This window comes from Pseudophryne corroboree, chromosome 1 (assembly GCF_028390025.1).
Source record: "Pseudophryne corroboree isolate aPseCor3 chromosome 1, aPseCor3.hap2, whole genome shotgun sequence".
Lineage (NCBI taxonomy): Eukaryota > Metazoa > Chordata > Amphibia > Anura > Myobatrachidae > Pseudophryne > Pseudophryne corroboree.
In genome coordinates this window covers 537,939,054-537,963,448 of record NC_086444.1, presented here as the reverse complement: position 1 = coordinate 537,963,448, position 24,395 = coordinate 537,939,054, and the positions used below count along the sequence as shown (strand labels likewise).

Sequence of the window (24,395 nt, the reverse complement as noted above, 5' to 3'; positions counted from 1 at the left end):
ACAAGAAGTCTGACTTGCCTTTTGTCCTTTATGATGCTATCAATATTGGTCGTCCTGCTTCCAAGCAGTCCATTGCTCTTTGGCTTCAGTTTGGTCAGGCGGTTTTGCAGGGGCCTCAGCACTCTCCCACCCGTTCTGGGAGCTTTGGGACGTCCCCATGGTTAACTACATTTCCCAGTATCCACTAGGACGTTAGAGAAAAGGGGAATTTAATACCTACCAGTAATTCCTTTTCTCGTAGTCCGTAGTGGATACTGGACGCCAGCCTCAGTGCTTCGTTTCCTGCTTACCTGGTTGTAAGTGGTCTAGGTTGGGTCGACTGTGGCTGTCCTCCTGCTTTCATCTGTTTGGTTAGCTCTGCTGTCTTGTTGTTATGTGTTGGTTCGTTACCTCACCGCTTTTTGTGTATATATCCTGCTCTCCAAGTCTGTCCGTCTCTTCGGGCACAGTTTTCCTAGACTGAGTCTGCTTGGAGGGACATAGAGGGGAGGAGCCAGCACACACTAATGATTTCTTAAAGTGCCAGGCTCCATTGGACCCGATCTATACCCCATGGTTAACTACGTTTCCCAGTATCCACTACGGACTACGAGAAAAGGACTTACCGGTAGGTATTAAACTCCCCATTTTTTTTTTTTTTTTTAAAATAAACAACTCGCTCAGGCAAAGTGAAGCTGTTAGTGTGACTCCATTATAATAAATCAGTTCTGTAACGTATTAGTGGTGGACATTACATACGTGATAGGTGTGGTTACAGCAGCTCTGAGGGCTTAAGACAAGACATACAGCAATAGAAAGATGCAGGGAGGACGCTCTGGAGCACTTAGCGGTCTATTAGAAGAAATGTGAGTAGAGTGAACACTTCCAAGCTTTTTACGTTTTCAATCCTTTCATTATTTCACAGGATAAACAACTGTGTTGGGGAAGATAATCACTGGTTGTTTCTCCAGCTTTGCTTCTACACTCAACTCCTCAGTGGTTACACTCTCATTCTAGATTTCTGCCACTATTACTACTTCTTACCATTGAAAACCATCACCTGGGTGAGTATTTGTTTTCCCCTTATGTGTAGTTATGCTGTGTTTTTCTTTAAATTTGTGTATATTTTTATAAATGTTTGTTTCTGTGTCACTTTGTCTATTATATGTGAATAAATAGCTTAAGCTGTGGGCCTAATTCAGATCTGATCGCAGCAGCAAATTTGTTAGCAGTTAGTGAAAACCATGTGCACTGCAGGGGGGGGCAGATATAACATGTGCAGAGAGAGTTAGTTTTGGGTGGGGTGTGTTCAATCTGAAATCTAAATTGCAGTGTAACAATAAAGCAGCCACTATTTACCCTGCACAGAAATAATATAACCCACCCAAATCTAACTATCTCTGCACATGTTATATCTGCCCCACCTGCAGTGCACATGGTTTTAACCATTAACTAACAAATTTGATCTTAATTAGATCTTAATTACCCCCTGTATGTTTAACCTTGCATGCATATGAATTTGTAGATCATTATAATCATTGAACAGTAACCTTACAACATGTGTGTAACTTCCAGAAAATATTTAGACTGTATATTTGACACAAGACTGAGAAAAAGTGGAATGTAGGATGACTGTGCTGATTTCACTTCATCATTTACTGATGCATGCCTGTGCTAATCCCAGCAATTTATCAGATGAGTGAGGCACTGTCTCAGAAAGTTTCACCTGGCCTCTCTATAATTGGAATCAGTATGAGATCCCGCCGGACGGGATCCCGGCGGTCGGAATACCCTATAATTAATTCTTCCTTGTTATGGGCTATCACTGAGAGCAGAATCTATAAATCCAGCACGTGACCATTGCAGATAATACAGAAATGAATGCAAAGCAAACACCTGTCAGAAAATGTGTGCACCAGTCTGTTTGCTGAGATTATTTATTTTTGGACTATTGACAAAAGGCCTGGTTCATTGGTGTATAGTACACCGTAGGAAATGCGATGGTTGTCAGGGTTGCATACAACATTGAATCAGGTCCAGAGTTTAATAGGCTATATAGCAGGGATGGGGAACCTTCGGTCCCCCAGCTGATGTTGAACTACACATACCAGCACACCCTGCAACAGTTTTACAATGGCCAAATAGCAAAACTGTAGCAAGGCAGCTGGTATGTGTAGTTCCACAACAGCTGGAGGGCAGAATGTTCCCCATCCCTGCTATATAGGAATGTGGGTTAGACACTTTGTTTAAAAAATAAAATAAAAAAAAATGTAATCCTGTTTGTGTGAGATCTGATGGTGCTTTATATCTTATATTGTATGCATTATTTTGGTTTTGTTCCTCGCAGGATGTTTTTGTCTATAGACATGAACTGGCATTGCTCAGGATATCCACATTTATGGCTATTATCATGTTTGGAGGCATGTGCAGTTTGTTCTACACACAGGTTGTTGGCATATTAACGGTAAGTATTGTTTTAGGAAGTTTTCTTATTTTATCTTTCTATCTTACCAACAAGTGCCTGAAAAATGTAACATTTTTTATTTTATTTGCATTTATTTTGCACCACTGTATTGCATATATTATATTTTAAGTCATTATTTTTTTTATGATCCTCTAAAGCAGGCGTTCCCAACTTCGGTCCTCAAGGCACACTAATGGTGCAGGTTTTAGTGATAACCATCTGTGCTGAATCCTGGATAAGTGTAAATAATGGAGGTACTAATTAAATCACCTGTGCTCAAGCATGGATAGTGCTAAAACCTGGACTGTTAGTTTGCTTTGAGGACCGAGGTTGGGAATGCCTGCTCTAAAGAGTAAAATAACACTTCTGTGGACTGTATAGGTACACTTGTGCATGGTACACTCTAAAGGAACACACCTAATACACTTTCCAGCATTGGTCCGTAGTCTTACTGAAATGCTGGTTTTCTTTTCATTTTCTACAGTATCTCTGAAAATGTAACAGCATATGGGTGGATGAACTAAGCATCTCTTCCGTGATGCCACTTACCGCATCTATACTATGTACTAACATATGCGATTAGTATTGCAAAGGACAGCTCTCCCAATAAGAGCTGTCCTTTGCGATGACAGGACTTTTGGGTTTTGGGGATTTAGTCAGGATGAATGGTGTCCTTAATGCTGAGAAATAAAGGCATGTACATATCATCATGGAATAACATCAGGGAGGCATCCAATTATTTTCTGATAATATATATTTCTAAAAAGAGAATGTTTTGGATTTGAAAGCAAATCAATTTAAAGTTAACAAATCTGCTCCTGATATGTCATAATATTTCAGTAATAATGTTTTCCTAACAATAGATTTTCTCCATTCCTTGGGTGCATACATAAGTCATATTTACATCGACTTAGTGTTATAATCACTGAGTGACAGAATGTCACCAACTACTATAGTTTTAATTTATCATCATGATCAATATGAATGAGTGCAGTTTTACAACCCATTAATTAAACAAGGCATATAGCCAGAGGGATCTATAAATCACTGTACTGTAGAGAAAATAGGATTTTAATTACCTACCGGTAAACCCTTTTCTCATAGTCCATAGAGGATACTGGGGTCCACATTAGTTCCATGGTGTATAGACGGGTCCACTAGAAGCCTTGGGCACTTTAAGAAATTAATAGTGTGGGCTGGCTCCTCCCTCCATGCCCCTCCTACCAGACTCAGTCTAGAAACTGTGCCCGAGGAGACAGACATACCCTGAGAAAAGGATTTAACAGAACAGTGGTGAGATTCTAACCAGCACACACCAAACAAGAGGAAAGCCATGCTAAGCAAACTTGAACAGGAACAGCAATGTCTGAACCAGTCACAATACTTAACGTAAGTAACAGTGCAGGAAAACACGAAGCACTGGGCAGTCGCCCAGTATCCTTTACAGACTACGAGAAAAGGATTTACCGGTAGGTAATTAAAATCCTATTTTCTCTGACGTCCTAGTGGATGCTGGGAACTTCGTAAGGACCATGGGGAATAGACGGGCTCCGCAGGAGACTGGCCCTCTAAAAAAAAAAAAAGATTAGGTACTATCTGGTGTGCACTGGCTCCTCCCTCTATGCCCCTCCTCCAGACCTCCGTTAGAATCTGTGCCCGGCCAGAGCTGGGTGCTCCTAGTGGGCTCTCCTGAGCTTACTAGAAAAGAAAGTATTTATTAGGTTTTTTATTTTCAGTGAGCTTCAGCTGGCAACAGACTCACTGCTACGTGGAACGGGACTAAGGGGAGAGAAGCAAACCTACCTGCTTGCAGCTAGCTTGTGCTTCTTAGGCTACTGGACACCATTAGCTCCAGAGGGTTCGAACACAGGCACCTGTCCTCGATCGTCCGTTCCCGGAGCCGCGCCGCCGTCCCCCTTTTAGAGCCAGAAGAACAGAAGCTGGAAGACGACGAAATCGGCGGCTGAAGACTCCTGTCTTCATTAAGGTAGCGCACAGCACCGCAGCTGTGCGCCATTGCTCCCAGCACACTTACACACTCCGGTCACTGTAGGGTGCAGGGCGCTGGGGGGGGGCGCCCTGGGCTGCAATTGAGGTACCTTTGGCACAAAAACATACATATATACAGTCTAGCGCTGTATATATGTAAAAACCCCCGCCATTTTTTACATGAAATGCGGGACAGAAGCCCGCCACTGAGGGGGCGGGACCTTCTTCCTCAGCACACCAGCGCCATTTTCCCTTCACAGCTCCGCTGGAAGCAGCTCCCCAGGCTCTCCCCTGCAGTATCCAGGTACAAGACGGGTTAAAAAGAGAGAGGGGGGGCACATAAATTTAGGCGCAAATCAATACAAAAAAGCAGCTATTGGAAAAATCACTTATTAGCAGTGAAAATCCCTGTGTTATATAGCGCTGTGGTGTGTGCTGGCATACTCTCTCTCTGTCTCCCCAAAGGACTTTGTGGGGTCCTGTCCTCAGTCTGAGTATTCCCTGTGTGTGTGCGGTGTGTCGGTACGGCTGTGTCGACATGTTTGATGAGGAAGGTTATGTGGAGGCGGAGCAAGGGCAGATAAGTGTGGTATCGGCCCCGTCGGGGCCGACACCTGATTGGATGGATATGTGGAAGGTCTTAAATGACAATGTAAACTCCTTACATAAAAGGTTTGATGACGCTGCAGCCTTGGGACAGCCGGGGTCTCAGCCCGCGCCTGCCCAGGCGTCTCAGAAGCCGTCAGGGGCTCATAAACGCCCTCTATCTCAGATGGTTGACACAGATGCCGACACGGAGTCCGACTCCAGTGTCGACGATGATGAGGCACATTTACAGTCTAAAATGACCAAGGCCATCCGATACATGATTATTGCAATGAAAGATGTATTACACATTTCTGAGAGTAACCCGGTTAATACCAAGAGGGTTTATATGTTTGGGGAGAAAAAGCAGCCAGTGACTTTTCCCCCATCTGATGAATTAAATGAATTGTGTGAAGAAGCGTGGAGTTCCCCTGATAAGAAATTAGTGATTTCTAAGAGGTTACTGATGGCGTACCCTTTCCCGCCAACGGACAGGTTACGTTGGGAAACATCCCCTAGGGTGGACAAGGCGCTGACACGCTTATCTAAAAAGGTGGCCCTGCCATCTCAGGATACGGCCGCCTTAAAGGAGCCTGCGGATAGAAAGCAGGAAGCTATCCTGAAGTCTGTGTATACACACTCTGGTACTCTAGTGAGACCTGCTATTGCTTCAGCCTGGATGTGTAGTGCTGTAGCAGCGTGGACAGATACTCTGTTAGACGACATAGATTCCCTCGACAGAGATACTGTTTTGCTAACGCTGGGCCATATCAAAGACGTCGTCTTATATATGCGAGATGCTCAGAGGGACATTTGCCTGCTGGGCTCTAGAATTAATGCTATGTCCATTTCTGCCAGGAGGGTCTTATGGACTCGGCAATGGACAGGAGATGCTGATTCTAAAAAACACATGGAGGTTTTGCCTTATAAGGGTGAGGAGTTGTTTGGGGACGGTCTGTCGGACCTCGTGTCTACAGCGACAGCTGGAAAGTCCACTTTCTTTCCTCAGGTTTCCTCACAGCCTAAGAAAGCACCATATTATCAAATGCAGTCCTTTCGTTCCCAAAAAGGCAAGAGGGTCAGGGGTGCTTCCTTTCTTGCCAGAGGCAGGGGTAGAGGTAAGAAGCTGCACCATGCAGCAAGTTCCCAGGAACAAAAGTCCTCCCCTGCTTCCACGAAGTCCACCGCATGACGTTGGGGCTCCACAGGCGGAGCCAGGTGCGGTGGGGGCGCGTCTCCGAAACTTCAGCAGCCAGTGGATTCGTTCACAGGTGGATCTCTGGGCTATACAAATTGTATCTCAGGGATACAAGCTGGAATTCGAAGCGACTCCCCCCCGCTATTACCTCAAATCAGCCTTGCCAGCTTCCCCCATGGAAAGGGAGGTAGTGCTGGCGGCAATTCACAAGCTGTACCTCCAGCAAGTGATTGTCAGGGTCCCCCTCCTTCAACAGGGAAGGGGTTACTATTCCACAATGTTTGTGGTACCAAAACCGGACGGTTCGGTGAGACCCATTCTGAATCTAAAGTCCTTGAACACTTATATAAAGAAATTCAAGTTCAAAATGGAATCGCTCAGAACGGTTATTGCAAGCCTGGAAGAGGGGGATTTTATGGTGTCGCTGGACATTAAAGATGCTTACTTGCATGTCCCCATTTACCCACCTCACCAGGAGTACCTCAGATTTGTGGTACAGGACTGTCATTACCAGTTCCAGACGTTGCCGTTTGGCCTGTCCACGGCACATAGGAATATTTACCAAGGTAATGGCCGAAATGATGATACTCCTTCGGCAGAAGGGAGTTATAATTATCCCGTACTTGGACGATCTCCTCATAAAGGCGAGGTCCAGGGAGCAGTTGTTGATCAGCATAACACTCTCTCAGGAAGTGTTACTACAGCACAGCTGGATTCTGAATGTTCCAAAGTCGCAGCTGATTCCTACGATGCTTCTGCTTTTCCTGGGCATGATTCTGGACACAGAACAGAAGAAGGTGTTTCTCCCGGTGGAGAAGGCCCAGGAATTAGCATCTCTGGTCAGGGACCTCCTGAAACCAAAACAGGTATCGGTGCATCACTGCACGCGAGTCCTGGGAAAGATGGTGGCTTCATACGAAGCCATTCCCTTCGGCAGGTTCCATGCAAGGATCTTTCAGTGGGATCTGTTGGACAAGTGGTCCGGATCGCATCTTCAGATGCAGCGGCTGATCACCCTGTCCCCCAGGGCCAGGGTGTCTCTTCTGTGGTGGCTGCAGAGTGCTCACCTTCTCGAGGGCCACAGGTTCGGCATACAGGACTGGGTCCTGGTGACCACGGATGCAAGCCTCCGAGGGTGGGGGGCAGTCACTCAGGGAAGAAACTTCCAAGGGCTGTGGTCAAGTCTGGAGACTTCTCTACACATAAATATACTGGAATTAAGGGCCATTTACAACGCCCTGAGTCAAGCAGAGCCCTTGCTTCGAAACCGGCCAGTGCTGATTCAGTCAGACAACATCACGGCGGTCTCCCATGTAAACCGCCAGGGCGGCACAAGAAGCAGGATGGCAATGGCGGAAGCCACAAAGATTCTTTGATGGGCGGAGAATCACATGCAAGCACTGTCGGCAGTGTTCATTCAGGAAGTGGACAACTGGGAAGCAGACTTCCTCAGCAGACACGACCTCCACCCGGGAGAGTGGGGACTTCATCAGGAAGTCTTCCAACTGATTGCAAACCGATGGGAACTGCCACAGGTGGACATGATGGCGTCCCGCCTCAACAAAAAGCTAAAAAGATATTGCGCCAGGTCAAGGGACCCTCAGGCGATAGCTGTGGACGCCATAGTGACACCGTGGGTGTACCAGTCGGTATATGTGTTTCCTCCTCTTCCTCTCATACCAAAAGTACTGAGAATAGTAAGAAAGAGAGGAATAAGAACAATACTCATTGTTCCGGACTGGCCAAGAAGGACTTGGTACCCGGAACTACAAGAAATGCGCACAGAGGACCCATGGCCTCTGCCTCTCAGACAGGACTTGCTGCAACAAGGGCCCTGTCTGTTCCAAGACTTACCGCGGCTGCGTTTGACGGCATGGCGGTTGAACGCCGGATCCTAGCGGAAAAAGGCATTCCGGATGAAGTTATTCCTACGTTGATAAAAGCTAGGAAAGACGTGACAGCAAAACATTATCACCGTATATGGCGGAAGTATGTTGCTTGGTGTGAGGCCAGGAAGGCCCCTACAGAGGAATTCCAGCTGGGTCGATTCCTGCACTTTCTACAGTCAGGGGTGACTATGGGCCTAAAATTGGGGTCCATAAAGGTCCAGATTTCGGCCCTATCCATTTTCTTTCAAAAAGAACTGGCTTCACTGCCTGAGGTTCAGACATTTGTTAAGGGAGTGCTGCATATTCAGCCCCCTTTTGTGCCACCAGTGGCACCCTGGGATCTTAACGTTGTGTTGGATTTCCTGAAATCCCACTGGTTTGAGCCACTTAAGACCGTAGAACTAAAGTATCTCACGTGGAAAGTGGTCATGCTGTTGGCCTTAGCATCGGCTAGGCGTGTGTCGGAATTGGCTGCTTTGTCATGTAAAAGCCCTTATCTGATCTTCCATATGGACAGGGCAGAATTGAGGACTCGTCCCCAATTTCTCCCAAAGGTGGTGTCATCGTTTCATTTGAACCAACCTATTGTGGTGCCTGCGGCTACTCTGGACTTGGAGGACTCCAAGTTGCTGGACGTAGTCAGGGCTTTGAAAATATATGTTTCCAGAACAACTGGAGTCAGGAAGACTGACTCGCTGTTTATCTTGCATGCACCCAACAAGCTGGGTGCTCCTGCTTCAAAGCAAACTATTGCTCGCTGGATCTGTAGCACGATTCAGCAGGCTCATTCTGCGGCTGGATTGCCGCATCCAAAATCGGTAAAAGCCCATTCCACAAGGAAGGTGGGCTCTTCTTGGGCGGCTGCCCGAGGGGTCTCTGCATTACAGCTTTGCCGAGCTGCTACTTGGTCGGGTTCAAACACATTTGCAAAGTTCTACAAGTTTGATACCCTGGCTGAGGAGGACCTTGTGTTTGCTCATTCGGTGCTGCAGAGTCATCCGCACTCTCCCGCCCGTTTGGGAGCTTTGGTATAATCCCCATGGTCCTTACGGAGTTCCCAGCATCCACTAGGGCGTCAGAGAAAATAAGAATTTACTCACCGGTAATTCTATTTCTCGTAGTCCGTAGTGGATGCTGGGCGCCCGTCCCAAGTGCGGACTCTCTGCAATACGTGTATATAGTTATTGCTTAAATAAGGGTTATTGTTATGAGCCATCCGTTGAGTGAGGCTCAGTTGTTGTTCATACTGTTAACTGGGTAAGGTTATCACAAGTTGTACGGTGTGGCTGGTATGGGTCTTACCCTGGATTAAAAATTTCCTTTCCTTGTAATGTCAGCTCTTCTGGGCACAGTTTCCCTAACTGAGGTCTGGAGGAGGGGCATAGAGGGAGGAGCCAGTGCACACCAGATAGTACCTAATCTTTTTTTTAGAGTGCCCAGTCTCCTGCGGAGCCCGTCTATTCCCCATGGTCCTTACGGAGTTCCCAGCATCCACTACGGACTACGAGAAATAGAATTACCGGTGAGTAAATTCTTATTTTCTCTTACATCCTAGAGGATACTGGTGTCCACATTAGTACCATAGGGATGTACCAAAGCTCCCAAATCGGGTGGGAGAGTGCTGAGGATCCTGCAGAACTGATTGACCAAACTGAAGGTCATCAGAGTCCAAAGTATCGAACTTGTAGAACTTGGCAAACTTGTTCAAACCTGACCAAGTAGCTGCTCGGCAGAGCTGTAAAGCTGAGACGGGGGGCAGCCACCCAGGAAGAACCCACCGACCGAGTAGAGTGGGCGTGAACAGAGTTAATAACCGGCAAACCTACTGTAGCGTAAGCATGCTTGATAGTAAGCCTGATCCAGCATGCAATTGTCTGCTTTGAGGCAGGACACCCAATTTTATTGGGATCATAGAGAACAAACAGCGAGTCCGATTTTCTGTGACGAGCTGTCCGCTTCACATAGATCTTCAAAGCCCTCACAACATCCAAGACTTTGAAGTAGCAGAGGTGTCGGTAACCACCGGAACCACAATAGGTTGGTTGATATGAAACGCAGACAAGACACCACCTTAGGAAAAAATTGCTGACGAATTCTGAGTTCAGCTCGATCCTTATGAAAAACCAAATAGGGGCTTTTGTGAGACAACGCCCCCAATTTCGACAAACGTCTTGCAGAAGCCAAGGCCAACAGTATCAACGTCCTGTAAAGGCTCAAACCATTCAGATTGCAGGAACTGCAACACCACGTTGAGATCCCAAGGTGCCGTGGGAGGCACAAAGGGCGGTTGAATGTGCAGAACCCCTTTTAAGAACGTCTGAACCTCAGGGAGAGAAGCCAATTGTTTCTGGAAGAATGTGGACAAGGCCGAAATCTGGACTTTTTAGGAGCCCAGGCGTAGGCCCGCATCCACACCTGACTGCAGAAAGAGCAGACAACGTCCCATGCGAAATTCCTCTGCAAGGAATTTCCTGAGTTCACACCAAGAAATATATTTTCTCCAAATCCGGTGGTAATGTTTAGATGTTGCTCCCTTCCTGGCCTGGATCAAGGTAGGAAAAACCTTGTCCGGAATGCCTTTCCGGGCTAGAATTTGATGCTCAACTTCCATGCCGTCAAATGTAGCTGCGGTAAGTCTTGATAGATGAACGGCCCCTGTTGCAGAAGTTCCTCCTGAAGAGGTAGAGGCCATGGACCCTCCAGGAGCATCTCCAGTAGGTCCTCGTACCAAGCCCTTCTTGGCCAATCCAGAGCAATGAGAATTGCTTGTACCTTTTCCCTTTTTGTTCTTTTGAGAATCCTTGGGATCAATGGAAGTGGTGGAAACACGTACACCCTCTGATAGACCCACGGAGTCAGCAGAGCGTCTACTGCCACCGCCTGTGGATCTCTCGACCTTGAACAATACCGCTGGAGTTTCGTGTTGAGACGAGAGGCCATCATGTCGATCTGTGGAAGTCCCCACCGACTTGTCAAGCACCCGAACACCTCCGGGTGAAGGTCCCACTCTCCTGGATGGAGATCGTGTCTGCTGAGGAAGTCTGCTTCCCAGTTGTACACTCCCTGAATGAAGATGGTCTTTCCGTTCAGAGGAGAATCCTTGTTACCTCTGACATCGCTGCTCTGCTCTTCGTTCCGCCTTGTCGGTTTATGTACGTCACCGCCGTCACATTGTCCGCAGAACCTGAATGGCTTGATCTTGAAGAAGATGTGAAGCCTGCAGAAGGGCGTTTTTATATGGCCCTTAGTTCCAGAATGTTGATTGGAAGAGTGGCTTCCTGACTTGTCCATCTTCCTTGGAAGTGTTGCCCCCTGGTGACTGCTCCCCCCAGCCTCAGAGGCTTGTGTCTGTGGTTAGAAGAATCCAATTTTGAATCCCAAACCTTCTGCCTTCTCTGAGGTGAGGAGTCTGAAGCCACCACAGAAGAGAAATCCTGGCTTTTGGCGACAAGCGTAACCTCTGGTGCATGTGTAGATGCGATCTGGACCATTTGTCCAACAGATCCAGTTGGAAGGGCCTTGCGTGAAACGTTCCGTACTGCAGCGCCTCGTAAGCCGCTACCATCTTCCCTAGAAGACGAATGCACAGGTGCACCGATATCCAGGGAGGTTGTAGAACCTCCCACACCATCGACTGAATTACCAGTGGAAGGAAAACTCTCATTGCTTCTGTGTCCAGTATCATGCCCAGAAACAGAAGTTTCCTTGTCTGTTTCAGGTGAGATTTTGGTAGAATCCACCCGTAATCCTGGAGCAGTTGAGTCGAAATTGAAATACTGTCCAGCAGCTTCTCCCTGGATGATGCTTTTATCAGCAGGTCGTCCAGGTACGGAATTATGTTCACTCCCTGTTTGCGTAGGAGGAACATCATCTCTGCCATGACCTTGGTGAATACCCATGGTGCTGTTAAGAGGCCAAATGGCAGGGCCTGGAACTGGAAGTGACAGTCCTGTAATGCAAGCCTGGTGAGGCGGCCAGATCGGGATGTGAAGATACGTATCCTTGATATCCAGAGATATCAAGAATTCCCCTTCCTCCAGACGGGAGGTCACCGCTCTCAGAGACTCCGTCTTGAATTTGAATACCTGTAAGTACGGGTTCAGGGATCTGAGGTTTAAAATGGGCCTTACCAAACCGTCCAGTTTCGGAACCACAAACCGGTTGGAATAGTAACCTTTGTTCTGTAGGTAAGGTGGAACTGGAACAATGACCGGAGTCTGTACCAGTTTTTGTATGGCTGCTTGTAGAGTTAGACTTGCTTCTGGAGAAGCTGGTAAGCCTGATTTGAAGAATCTGTGAGGTGGGAGTGCCTGAAACTCCATTCTGTAGCCCTGGGTGATAAGATCTTTGACCCAGGGATCTAGGCCTGATGATGCCCATATGTGAGTGAAATATCTCAAGCGGGCACCCACCTGCCTGTCTTCCATGCAGTGCGGTCCACCGTCATGCCGAAGGCTTTGAGGAAGCAGAGCCGGAGGTCTGTTCCTGTGAACCTGCAGGAGCAGGTTTTCTGGGTTTACCGCTATTACCTTTGGAGGAAGCAGAAAAACCCTTGAATTTACCTTTGATCTTTGGTGTTCGAAAAGATTGCAGAGTTGGAGCAGAGTAGGTTTTCCTAGCTGGGGGTGCTACAGACGGGAGGTATGTAGACTTGCCCGCCGTAGCCTTGGATATCCACGCATCCAGTTCATCTCCAAAGATGGCGTCACCTTTGAATGGTAGGCTCTCCACTCCCTTTCTGGAATCCGCATCCGCATTCCACTGACTTATCCATAAGCCCCGACGTGCCGACACAGCCATGGCCATGGAGCGGGCATGGAGTAAGCCAATCTCTTTTAGGGCTTCATTCATAAAATTAGCTGAGTCCTGTACATGTCGTAGGAGTAAAACTATCTCCCCCCTTTGTAAGTCCTCAATTAGAGGACCTGACCATTTGGAAATGACCCTAGAGTTCCAAGCGCAAGCTATAGTGGGTCTCTCGGCCACCCCCACAGCCGTGTACAGAGATTTGAGAGTGGTCTCAATCTTGCGGTCAGCCATGTCCTTTAAGGAGGCTGCACCTGGGACTGGTAAGATTATCTTACGGGACAACCTAGAAATTGAGGCATCAACAATTGGGGAAAAGGGAAAGATGCTATTAACCATTTAGAGATCTGAAACTTGTCAGGAGAGAGCAAAGTTTCTTCAAATATAGAATTTAACTCTAGGTGCAGGGAAGGTTGCAGAGGATTTCTTTTTTATATTGAAATGAGATTCCTCAGTGTCCTCTATCACTGTATCAGGAATGTGCAGGACCTCCCTAATAGCCTCTATTAGGGCCTGTATTCCCTGTGATAGAGCTGCATCCCCCCCACCTAAATCCACATCACCGTCATCTGCGTCAGTGTCATCATCATAGGTGTCAGTATGCAGGATTTGTGCCAGCGTACGTTTTTGTGGACAAATGGCAGGGATCTGAGACACTGGTATGGGCACTGAATCTCTATTCATTAGCTCATTCATAGACTGTCTTAAGTATTGCGTCTCTTTCTCAGTTTTGGACAAATTATGAGAAATGTTTGTGATCATCCCTTTCAGTGAATCTAACCACACTGGTTCCGACCCACTAACCTGAGAAGGTGTACTATCTTGTGTACACTGTATAGATCCCCCTGGGGATGAGAAGCACTCTGCAGTGCAGGGGACACACTCTTTTGACAAGTAAAAACACAGCCACACAGTAGAGAAGAGGGTATTGTTAACCCACCCAGAGCCCTCTAGGGAGACAGAGTATGATGGAGCCAGCCACAACGCACCCCTATGGCCAATAAAAGACTTAACCAGGTCGCAAACTAAGTACCCTTAATAGGGGCTTAGTATACCATTATTGCGCCCCCCCTTTGCTATAACCCCCTGGTACCGCTGAGGTAAACTAGAGTCTTGAAGGAGGTGCTGTGCGTTCCTGTGAGACTGTTGAGTGAGATCTGCAGAGGGAAAAAGGCGCTGGTGAGCTGCTGGATCCGCTCATAGTGAAGCCCCGCCCCCTTAATGGTGCGGTCTTCCCGTTTTTTTAATACTGGCTCGAGGTATTTCATGTGCTTAACAGTGGGTTAAAACCCCTGTAAGCGATAGCGCCAGTGTGGGTAGTGTTTGTGACTTCAGCTCACTCCCACACCGCGGATACACACCTAAGCATGTTACTGAAGTCTGGAGCGGTGCTCCTAGCCTTGTGCCGTCATTACCGCCGACGACCCGCTAACCGGGACGTCGGCGTTCTACTCACCACTCTTCTTTCTGCTGGCTCTGTTAGGGATGGCGGCGTGCTGTGGGAGGGTGCGCTCGCCGTGATGGGGCTTGCGAATGACTCCCTTAGGAGCTCAGTGTCCTGTCAGCGGAGAAACGGGTCCATTAACTCTTTAGGAAGTTGGGCTGTTCACCCCCTAAATCCCACAAAGCAGGCATGCTCCAGGCATAATGAAGTAAAAAAATGTGGTGTTAGCACAGTTTTACTGAAAAACAACTACATTTGCACATTGCCACCCTAATTTTGCCACCCACCATTCAAGGATTTCCTAGTTTTATCTCTTTTTGATCAGTTTATACATGTACATGAGGCAGAGTAAATCTCCCTCTGTCTAGGTAATTTGATCATGATTTTAGCAATGATGCCTTCTCATTTTATGCAGCTGTGTGCAGCCTACAGAAGCAGATTATCAGTGACCCATATAAAGTAATTAGAAATTACCCAGACATTTGTATAGCATGGATCTGGTAATCTTATTTCAAACAGTTAAACATGTCCTCCTTCCCTCATAATGCTACCAGATGTTTCAGATGGGCTACATCCTTCAAGCAGACTAATCTGTAGCCTAATTTTAAAGGATTATCATGAATTGTTTGTTATGTAAATAGCATATGTTAAGTAAATTAGATATGAAAATATTGTTGAATATTTCCTTTTACTATCAAATCTTGGTGGTCCTACTGATTTTATTGTCATGTTACTTAAGCATGCTGGGGCTTCTACAGGGTAGATTCAGTTATAGGAGAGGTTCCCTCTGCATACGTAATTGCTTACTGTGGCAGGAAATTGTTGCTTGGCTTTTGTGGAATGAGAGCAAATTGAAGCAATGTTTTTCTGCCTGGGTAACCTGGGTTTCAACAGAACCATTCAGCTAATTGAGTCTTTGCAAGGCTGTTGAATTTTGTGCTTTAGCCATAAAGTCTTCCTTAAGGTGCATACACACGGAGAGATTTTGACTATGAGAGATTTTGACTGAGAGATTTCCCTTGAACTGGCAGTAGGAGATTTTGACTAACTTTACCAGAGATTTTGACTAACTTTTCCAGCGATTTTGGCTATGGGCGATTTTGGCTAACTCATTCAAGCAAGGGGACGCTTTTTATTTTCCAGCGACATAGCCAAAATTGACTTGCCTGCACAGTCTATTTTTAGCAGTGATAGCGACCTGGCGGGGACGCGCATCGCTATCGCTGGCTGTGTACACACAGAGCGATATGCACTAACTTTCTGAGCGATTTTGACTATATAGTCAAAATCGCTCAGTTATATCGCTCCGTGTGTATGCACCTTTACTCTTTTTCTCTGACGTCCTAGTGGATGCTGGGAACTCCGTGAGGACCATGGGGAATAGCGGGCTCCGAAGGAGGCTGGGCACTCTAGAAAGATCTTAGACTACCTGGTGTGCACTGGCTCCTCCCACTATGACCCTCCTCCAAGCCTCAGTTAGATTTCGTGCCCGGCCGAGGTTGGATGCACACTAGGGGCTCTCCTGAGCTCTTAGAAAGTAATAGTCTTAGATTTTTTTATTTTCAGTGAGACCTGCTGGCAACAGGCTCACTGCAGCGAGGGACTAAGGGGAGAAGAAGCGAACTCGCCTGCTTGCAGCCAGCTTGGGCTTCTTAGGCTACTGGACACCATTAGCTCCAGAGGGATCGACCGCAGGCCCAGCCTTGATGTTCAGTCCCGGAGCCGCGCCGCCGTCCCCCTTACAGAGCCAGAAGCAAGAAGATGGTCCGGAAAATCGGCGGCATGAAGACTCTGTCTTCACCAAGGTAGCGCACAGCACTGCAGCTGTGCGCCATTGCTCCTCTCACACACTTCACACTCCGGTCACTGAGGGTGCAGGGCGCTGGGGGGGGTGCCCTGAGGCAGCAATAAAAACACCTTGGCTGGCTAAAATACCTCAATATATAGCCCCAGTGGCTATATATGAGGTAAATACCCCTGCCAGAATTCCATAAAAAACGGGAGAATAGGCCGCGAAAAGGGGCGGAGCCTATCTCCTCAGCACACTGGCGCCATTTTCCCTCACAGCTCCGCTGGAAGGAAGCTCCCTAGCTCTCCCCTGCAGTCTACAAAGGGTTAATAAAGAGAGGGGGGGCACTAAATTTAGGCGCAGTATACATTATATATAAAAACAGCAGCTATAGGGGACATAACTCAGTTAGTCCCTGCATTATATAGCGCTCTGGTGTGTGCTGGCATATTCTCACTCTGTCCCCCCAAAGGGCTTTTGTGGGTCCTGTTCTCGTTTTGAGCATTCCCTGTGTGTCTGCGGTGTGTCGGTACGGCTGTGTCGACATGTTGAATGAGGAGGCTTATATGGTGACGGAACAGAGGCCGATATATGTGATGTCGCCCCCTGTGGGGCCGACACCAGAGTGGATGGATAGGTGAAAGGTATTAACCGACAGTGTCAACTCCTTACATAAAAGGGTGGATGACGTAACAGCTGTGGGACAGCCGGCTTCGCAGCCCGCGCCTGCCCAGGCGTCTCAAAGGCCATCAGGGGCTCAAAAACGCCCGCTCTCTCAGATGGCAGACACAGATGTCGACACGGAGTCTGACTCCAGTGTCGACAAGGTGGAGACATATACACAATCCACTAGGAACATCCGTGACTTGATCCCGGCAATAAAAAATGTGTTATACATTTCTGACTTTAACCCAAGCACCTCTAAAAATGGGTTTTAGGTTTGAGGAGAAAAAACAGGCAGTGTTTTGTTCCCCCATCAGATGAATAAATGAAGTGTGTGAAAAGCGTGGGTTCCCCCGTTAAGAAACTGGTAATTTATAAAAAGTTACTGATGGCGTACCCTTTCCCGCCAGGAGGATAAGTTACGCTGGGCGATATCCCCTAGGGTGGATAAGGCGCTCAAACGTTTGTCAAAAAAGGTGGCACTGCCGTCTTAGGATACGGCCACTTTAATAGGTACCTGTTGATAAAAAACAGGAGGCTATCCTGAAGTCTGTATTTACACACTCGGGTACTAGACTGAGACCTGCAGATAGTGCTGCTGCAGCGTGGTCGGTGACCCTGTCAAACAGGGATACTAGTTGGCAAACATAAAAACATATTAAAGACGTCGTCTTATATATGGGGAATGCACAGAGGGATATTTTGCCGGCTGGCATCCAAAATAAATGTAATGTCCATTCTGTCAGGAGGGTATTAGAGACCTGTCACTGGACAGGTGATGCTGACTTAAAAAGCGCATAGAGAGCCTTATAAGGGTGAGGAATTATTTGGGGATGGTCTCTGGGACCTCGTATCCACAGCAACTGCTGGGAAGAAATAATTTTACCTCAGGTTTCCTCACAGACAAAGGTACAGTCCTTTCGGCTTCAGAAAAGCAAGTGGGTCAAATGGCGCTTCCTTTCTGTACAGAGACAAGGGTAGAGGGAAAAAGCTGCACCAGTCAGCCTGTTCCCAGAATCAAGATTCTTCCCCCGCCTCCTGTGAGTCCACACCATGACGCGGGTGCTCCACAGGTGTAGCCAGGTACGGTGGGGGGCCGTCTCAAAAATTTCAGCAATTAGTGGGCTCGCTCACAGGTGGATCCCTGTTTCTTTCAAGTAGTATTTCAGGGGTACAAGCTGGAATTCGAGATGTCTCCCCCCAGCCGTTTCCTAAAATATGCCTTGCTGACAACTCCCTCAGGCAGGGAGGCTGTGCTAGAGGCAATTAATAAGCGGTATTCCCAGCAGGTAATACTCAAGGTGCCCCTACTTCAACAAGGACGGGGTTACTATTCCACACGGGTTGGGGTACCGAAACCGCATGGTTCGGTGGGACCCATTTTATATTTAAAATCCTTGAACACATACATAAAAAAATTCAAGTTCAAGATGGAATCGCTCAGGGCGGTTATTGCAAGCCTGGACGAGGGGGATTACATGGTATCCCGGGACATCAAGGATGCTTACCTGCATGTCCCCATTTACCATCCTCGCCAGGAGTACCTCAGATTTGTGGTACAGGATTACCATTACCAAGTCCAGACACTGCCGTTTGGACTGTACATGGCACCGAGGGTGTTTTATCAAGGTAATGGCCGAAATGATGATACTCCTTCGAAAAAAGGGAGTTGTAATTATCCCGTACTTGGACAATCTCGTTATAAGGGCGAGGTCCAAGGAGCAGTTGGTAGTCGGGGTAGCACTATTTTGGAAAGTGCTACAACAGCATAGTTGGATTCTAAACAGTCCAAAGTCACAGCTGGTTCCTTTGACACGTCTACTGTTCCTGGGGATGGTTCTGGACATAAACCAGAAATAGTGTTTCTCCCGGAGGAGAAAGCCAAGGAGTTGTCATCTCTAGTCAGAGACCTCCTGAAGCCAAAATAGGTAGCGGTGCATCATTGCACGTGAGTCCTGGGAAAAATGGTAGCTTCCTACGAAGCAATCCCATTAGGCAGGTTCCATACAAGAACTTTTCAGTGGGACCTGTTGGACAAGTGGTCCGGATCGCATCTTCCGATGCATAGGCTGATAACCCTGTCTCCAAGGACCAGGGTATTTCTACTGTGGTGGCTGCAGAGTGCCCATCTTCAAGAGGGCCGCAGGTTCGGCATACAGGACTAGGTCCTAGTGACCATGGATTCCAGCCTTTGAGGCTGGGGGGCAGTCACACAGGGAAGAAACTTCCAGGGACTTTGGTCAAGTCAGGTTATTTCCCTACACATAAATATTCTGGACCTGAGGGCCATTTACAATGCCCTGAGGCCGGCAAGGCCTCTGCTTCAAAACCAGCCGGTACTGATCCAATCAGACAACATCACGGCAGTCGCCCATGTAAACCAACAGGGCGGCACAAGAAGCAGGATGGCGATGGCAGAAGCCACAAGGATTCTCCGATAGGCGGAAAATCATGTGTTAGCACTGTCAGCAGTGTTCATTCCCGGAGTGGACAACTGGGAAGCAGATCTTCTCAACAGACACGACCTCCACCCGGGAGAATGGGGACTTCCTCCAGAAGTCTTCCAATAGGATTGTACACCATTGGGAAAGGCCACAGGTGGACATGATGGCGTCCCGCCTCAACAAAAAGCTATAAAAGATATTGCACCAGGTCAAGGGACCATCAGGCGATAGCTATGGACGCTCTGGTAACACCGTGGGTGTACCAGTCGGTTTATGTGTTCTCCCCTCTGCCTCTCATACCAAAGGTACTGAGAATAATAAGAAGGCGAGGAGTAAGAACGATACTCGTGGATGGCCAAGAAGAGCTTGGTACCCAGAACTTCAAGAATTTATATCAGAGGACCCATGGCCTCTGCCACTCAGACAGGACCTGCGGCAGCAGGGGCCCTGTCTGTTCCAAGACTTACCGCGGCTGCGTTTGACGGCATGGCGGTTGAACGCCGGATCCTGAAGGAAAAGGGCATTCCGGAGGAAGTCATTCATACGCTTACTAAAGCCAGGAAAAAGGTTACAGCAACTCATTATCACCGCATATGGCGAAAATCTGTTGCATGGTGTGAGGCCGAAAGGGCCCCAACAGAGGAATTTCAACTAGGTCGATTTCTGCATTTCCTGCAAGCAGGAGTGACTATGGGCCTTAAATTGGGTTCCATTAAGGTACAGATCTCGGCTCTGTCGATTTTCTTTCAAAAAGAACTAGCTTCAGTACCTGAAGTTCAGACATTTATAAAAGGAGTGCTGCATAGTCAGCCCCCGTTTGTGCCTCCTGTGGCACCTTGGGATCTCAACGTGGTGTTGAGTTTCTTAAAATCACATTGGTTTGAACCACTAAAAACCGTGGATCTGAAATATCTCACGTGGAAGGTGGTTATTTTATTGGCCTTGGCTTCTGCCAGGCGAGTATCAGAATTGGCGGCTTTGTCTTGTAAAAGCCCTTATTTGATTTTCCATATGGATAGGGCAGAATTGAGGACTCGTCCCCAGTTTCTCCCAAAGGTGGTGTCAGCGTTTCACCTGAACCAGCCTATTGTGGTGCCTGCGGCTACTAGGGACTTGGAGGACTCCAAGTTGCTAGACGTTGTCAGGGCACTGAAAATATATGTTTCCAGAACGGCTAGAGTCAGAAAATCTGACTCGCTGTTTATCCTATATGCACCTAACAAGCTGGGTGCTCCTGCTTCTAAGCAGACTATTGCTCGTTGGATTTGTAGTACAATTCAGCTTGCACATACTGTGGCAGGCCTGCCACAGCCAAAATCTGTCAATGCCCATTCCACAAGGAAGGTGGGCTCATCTTGGGCGGCTGCCCGAGGGGTCTCGGCTTTACAACTTTGCCGAGCAGCTACTGGGTCAGGGGCAAACACGTTTGCAAAATTCTACAAATTTGATACCCTGGCTGAGGAGGACCTGGAGTTCTCTCATTCGGTGCTGCAGAGTCATCCGCACTCTCCCGCCCGTTTGGGAGCTTTGGTATAATCTCCATGGTCCTTACGGAGTTCCCAGCATCCACTAGGACGTCAGAGAAAATAAGAATTTACTCACCGGTAATTCTATTTCTCGTAGTCCGTAGTGGATGCTGGGCGCCCATCCCAAGTGCGGTTTATCTGCAATACTTGTACATAGTTATTGTTAACTAAATCGGGTTATTGTTGAGCCATCTGTTGAGAGGCTCTATTGTTTCATACTGTTAACTGTGTTTCATATCACGAGTTGTACGGTGTGATTGGTGTGGCTGGTATGAGTCTTACCCGGGATTCAAAATCCTTCCTTATTGTGTACGCTCGTCCGGGCACAGTACCTAACTGAGGCTTGGAGGAGGGTCATAGTGGGAGGAGCCAGTGCACACCAGGTAGTCTAAGATCTTTCTAGAGTGCCCAGCCTCCTTCGGAGCCCGCTATTCCCCATGGTCCTCACGGAGTTCCCAGCATCCACTACGGACTACGAGAAATAGAATTACCGGTGAGTAAATTCTTATTTTTTTCACTGTGCGAAACCGCACTTCCCAGCACACCTCACCACAGCGCCGGCATGCCCTAACAGGGAAACTCTGTCAGGGCACGCGGGTACGTTCAGCTCCACAGAAACCATAGCGCCGCATGCCCACCTACCCCCTTTCCAGAAGTAACTGCGACCATGGCACAGGTGCCTGCAGTTGGACAGAACTCACCCACTGCAGTTGATCCTCGAAGTATCTACATAGCAAAGAGTAGCCTCCATTGCTGGAGAGGACTGCAAGGCAGATGGGAGTCCTCCAGTATTTTATTTTAAACAGATTTACTTTAGTAATTAAAAAGTTTGGTTTCTGAGTAATATAACTCAAGATCAGAGGTTCTCAAACTCTGTCCTCAGGACCCCACACAGTGCATGTTTTGCAGGTAACCCAGCAGGTGCACAGGTGTATTAATTACTCACTGACACATTTTTAAAGGTCCATATGTGGAGCTCATTATTTCAATTGTGATTCTGTGAGAAGACCTGCAAAACATGCACTGTGTGGGGTCCCGAGGACCGAGTTTGAGAACTTGTGCTCTAGATTTAAGCACTGGTGTGACATGATCCGTAGGGCATACTTGCCTACCTGACCCTCTCCATGAGGGAGAAAGTGTTCTATTCCTGGACTTTCCTAGTAATGTATGATTGCCATCACCTGCGGTGAGCTAGTTAATTGATAAGAAAGGTGTTTCACCACAGGTGATGGCAATCATACATTACCAGGAAAGTCCAGGGACAGAGCATTTTCTCCCTCATGGAGGGGGTCAGGTAGGCAAGTATGCCGTAGGGTTATCCAAAATAGTGAATACTAGCAATGCCACTCATCGTAAATAGTATGGTTATTTTCTTACTCACCCATTTCCTTTTTAGAAACTTCACTACTTGAATAATTAGCTTTACTTAGGGCCTAATTCAGATCTGATCGCAGCAGCAAATTTGTTAGCTAGTAGGCAAAACCATGTGCACTGCAGGGGGGCAGATATAACATGTGCAGAGAGAGTTAGATTTGGGTGGGGTGTGTTCAAACTGAAATCTAAATTGCAGTGTAAAAATAAAGCAGCCAGTATTTACCCTGCACGGAAACAAAATAACCCACCCACATCTAACTCTCTCTCTCTGCACATGTTCTGTCTGCCCCCCCTGCAGTGCACATGGATTTGTCCATTAGCTAACAATTGTGCTGCTGCGATCAGATCTGAATTAGGCCCTTATAGGCCCTACACACATGCCGATATTCTGAAAGTTATGAACGATCTCGTTCATAAATGAACGAGAACTCGTTCATATCTTTCAGTGTGGAGACTCCAGCGATGAACGATGCGCGGCCCCGCGCTCGTTCATCGCTGATCTCCCGTCGGCTGTGCATGCAGGCCAATATGGACGATCTCGTCCATATTTGCCTGCACTTCAATGCAGCCGGGTGACGGGGGGAGTGAAGAAACTTCACTCCCCCCGTCACTGCCCCCCCGCCGCCGGGTTGCTCGTCGGCCATATCTGCCGTCGGGCACCTCGGCGGTGCATCGCCGAGTGTGTAGGGCCCCTTAGCCTCTGACAGGTTAATGAGGCTATCTTCTTTTAACTGCTAAGTGTATGTAATTTACTGTTAATATGGTTAACATAAAGCTCAGGTAGAATTAAGTCATCCTGTTAGAAGTGAATTGGGATTTATATAGACCTTCCTAATACTTTTCTTGCAGTCTGTTCTAACAGTTACCTTCCAGCATCATATGATGTCCTGTATTATACAATCTGGCTGTTCTCCATTTTATCTGTTGCCCCATGTTCTGGAGGTGCCACGTAGGCATTTCATAATGCTAATCCTAAAGTAATGAGCAGCAGCGCTGTGCTCATCTGACCCCTTCAGAGATCTTGAGCTTTATGCTGACTTAATTTACACCTGCAAATACCAGTCTTGTGTTGTCTGTTTCTTGCAGCAACTCTGCTTTGATGGTCCTAGCACTGTGTGATGTACCATGCTGATCCCAGTGCTTTGTTGTCATCATTGCTACAAGTAAATCAAATGTAATCTAAAAAGAGAATGTGTGTCTGGATAGGTGTGTGTGTGTATAGTCTATATTAATGAGAGTTTATTTAAAACTGATTTATGTTAATTTGGACTTGTTTCTGCATATTTATTTAGTACATCATTGAAAACATTTGCGTGTTTTCTAAATGTTTACTTTGCAAACAAATTGTGCCATATTTAATATGTGTGATTATAAGTATTGTATTATAGGAGAAATAAAAGACCCCTAATTTTACAGTATGGCTGACAGAGGACAACCTATGTATAAACAGTGCATGTTTTCCAGGTCTCCGCACAGCATCACAAGTGAAGTGATTAACGCCACCTGTTGTCCTTTTAAAATGTTTCAGTGAGTAACACCTGTGTGCCTGCTAGGAGACCTGGAAAACATGATCTGTTTGGGATCCTGAGAACCCCTGATTTAGAGCATTCTGGAATAAGCACGAAGACTCGTAGTGATACCCCTTTTCCAGCTATGAGCACGGGTCGCAGCCGGGAGCCTGACACAGGTGCTACCCGGCTGCGGCCCGTGCTCAGCCCCCTTTCCCATCAGCAGTCACCAACCCGGCATATTGCCGGGTTGGTGACGCTACTAGTGACGCGGCAGGGGCAGCGCTGGGAGATCACATGATCTCTCAGCGCTGCCCTTCCATACAGTGTAAACGGGAGCGGACACGGCTCCTGTTTACACTACAACCTTACCCGGATCATTCCCGTGTCCTACCCCGGTAGATATCCGGGTAGGATTCACGGGTCACTTGATCCGGGTTTTTGCGGGGGGATCCTTTTCCACTTGCAAAAAACACGGGTAAGTGCGCGCCCCCGTGCATTTACCTGTGTTTTTTAAGCAAGTGGAAAAGGGGTATAAATAATGGAAAGAAATTCGGTCATCATTAGCCATGTATTGCAGCGTTCATTTCCCGGTGATTTTTCTGATTGTGCATGCATGAAACGGGATCCGGTCTGAAGATCGACAGTGTCTAGGTCGACAATGTTTAGGTCGACCACTATAGGTCGACAGTCACAAGGTCGACATGGATGGAAGGTCGACAGGGTTTCTAGGTCGA

General features: G+C 47.4%; 1 protein-coding gene across 2 annotated transcripts in view; it reads left to right on the top strand.

The window, feature by feature from the left end:
• ZDHHC21 (zinc finger DHHC-type palmitoyltransferase 21) overlaps positions 1–24,395 on the top strand; it is a 110,799-nt gene that overhangs the window by 61,609 nt on the left and 24,795 nt on the right. For both annotated transcript variants that reach the window (XM_063914066.1, XM_063914067.1), the window contains exons 5-6: positions 905–1,043; positions 2,327–2,443. In XM_063914066.1, the coding sequence (XP_063770136.1) occupies positions 905–1,043; positions 2,327–2,443 (256 nt within the window). The remainder of the gene's footprint in view (positions 1–904; positions 1,044–2,326; positions 2,444–24,395) is intronic.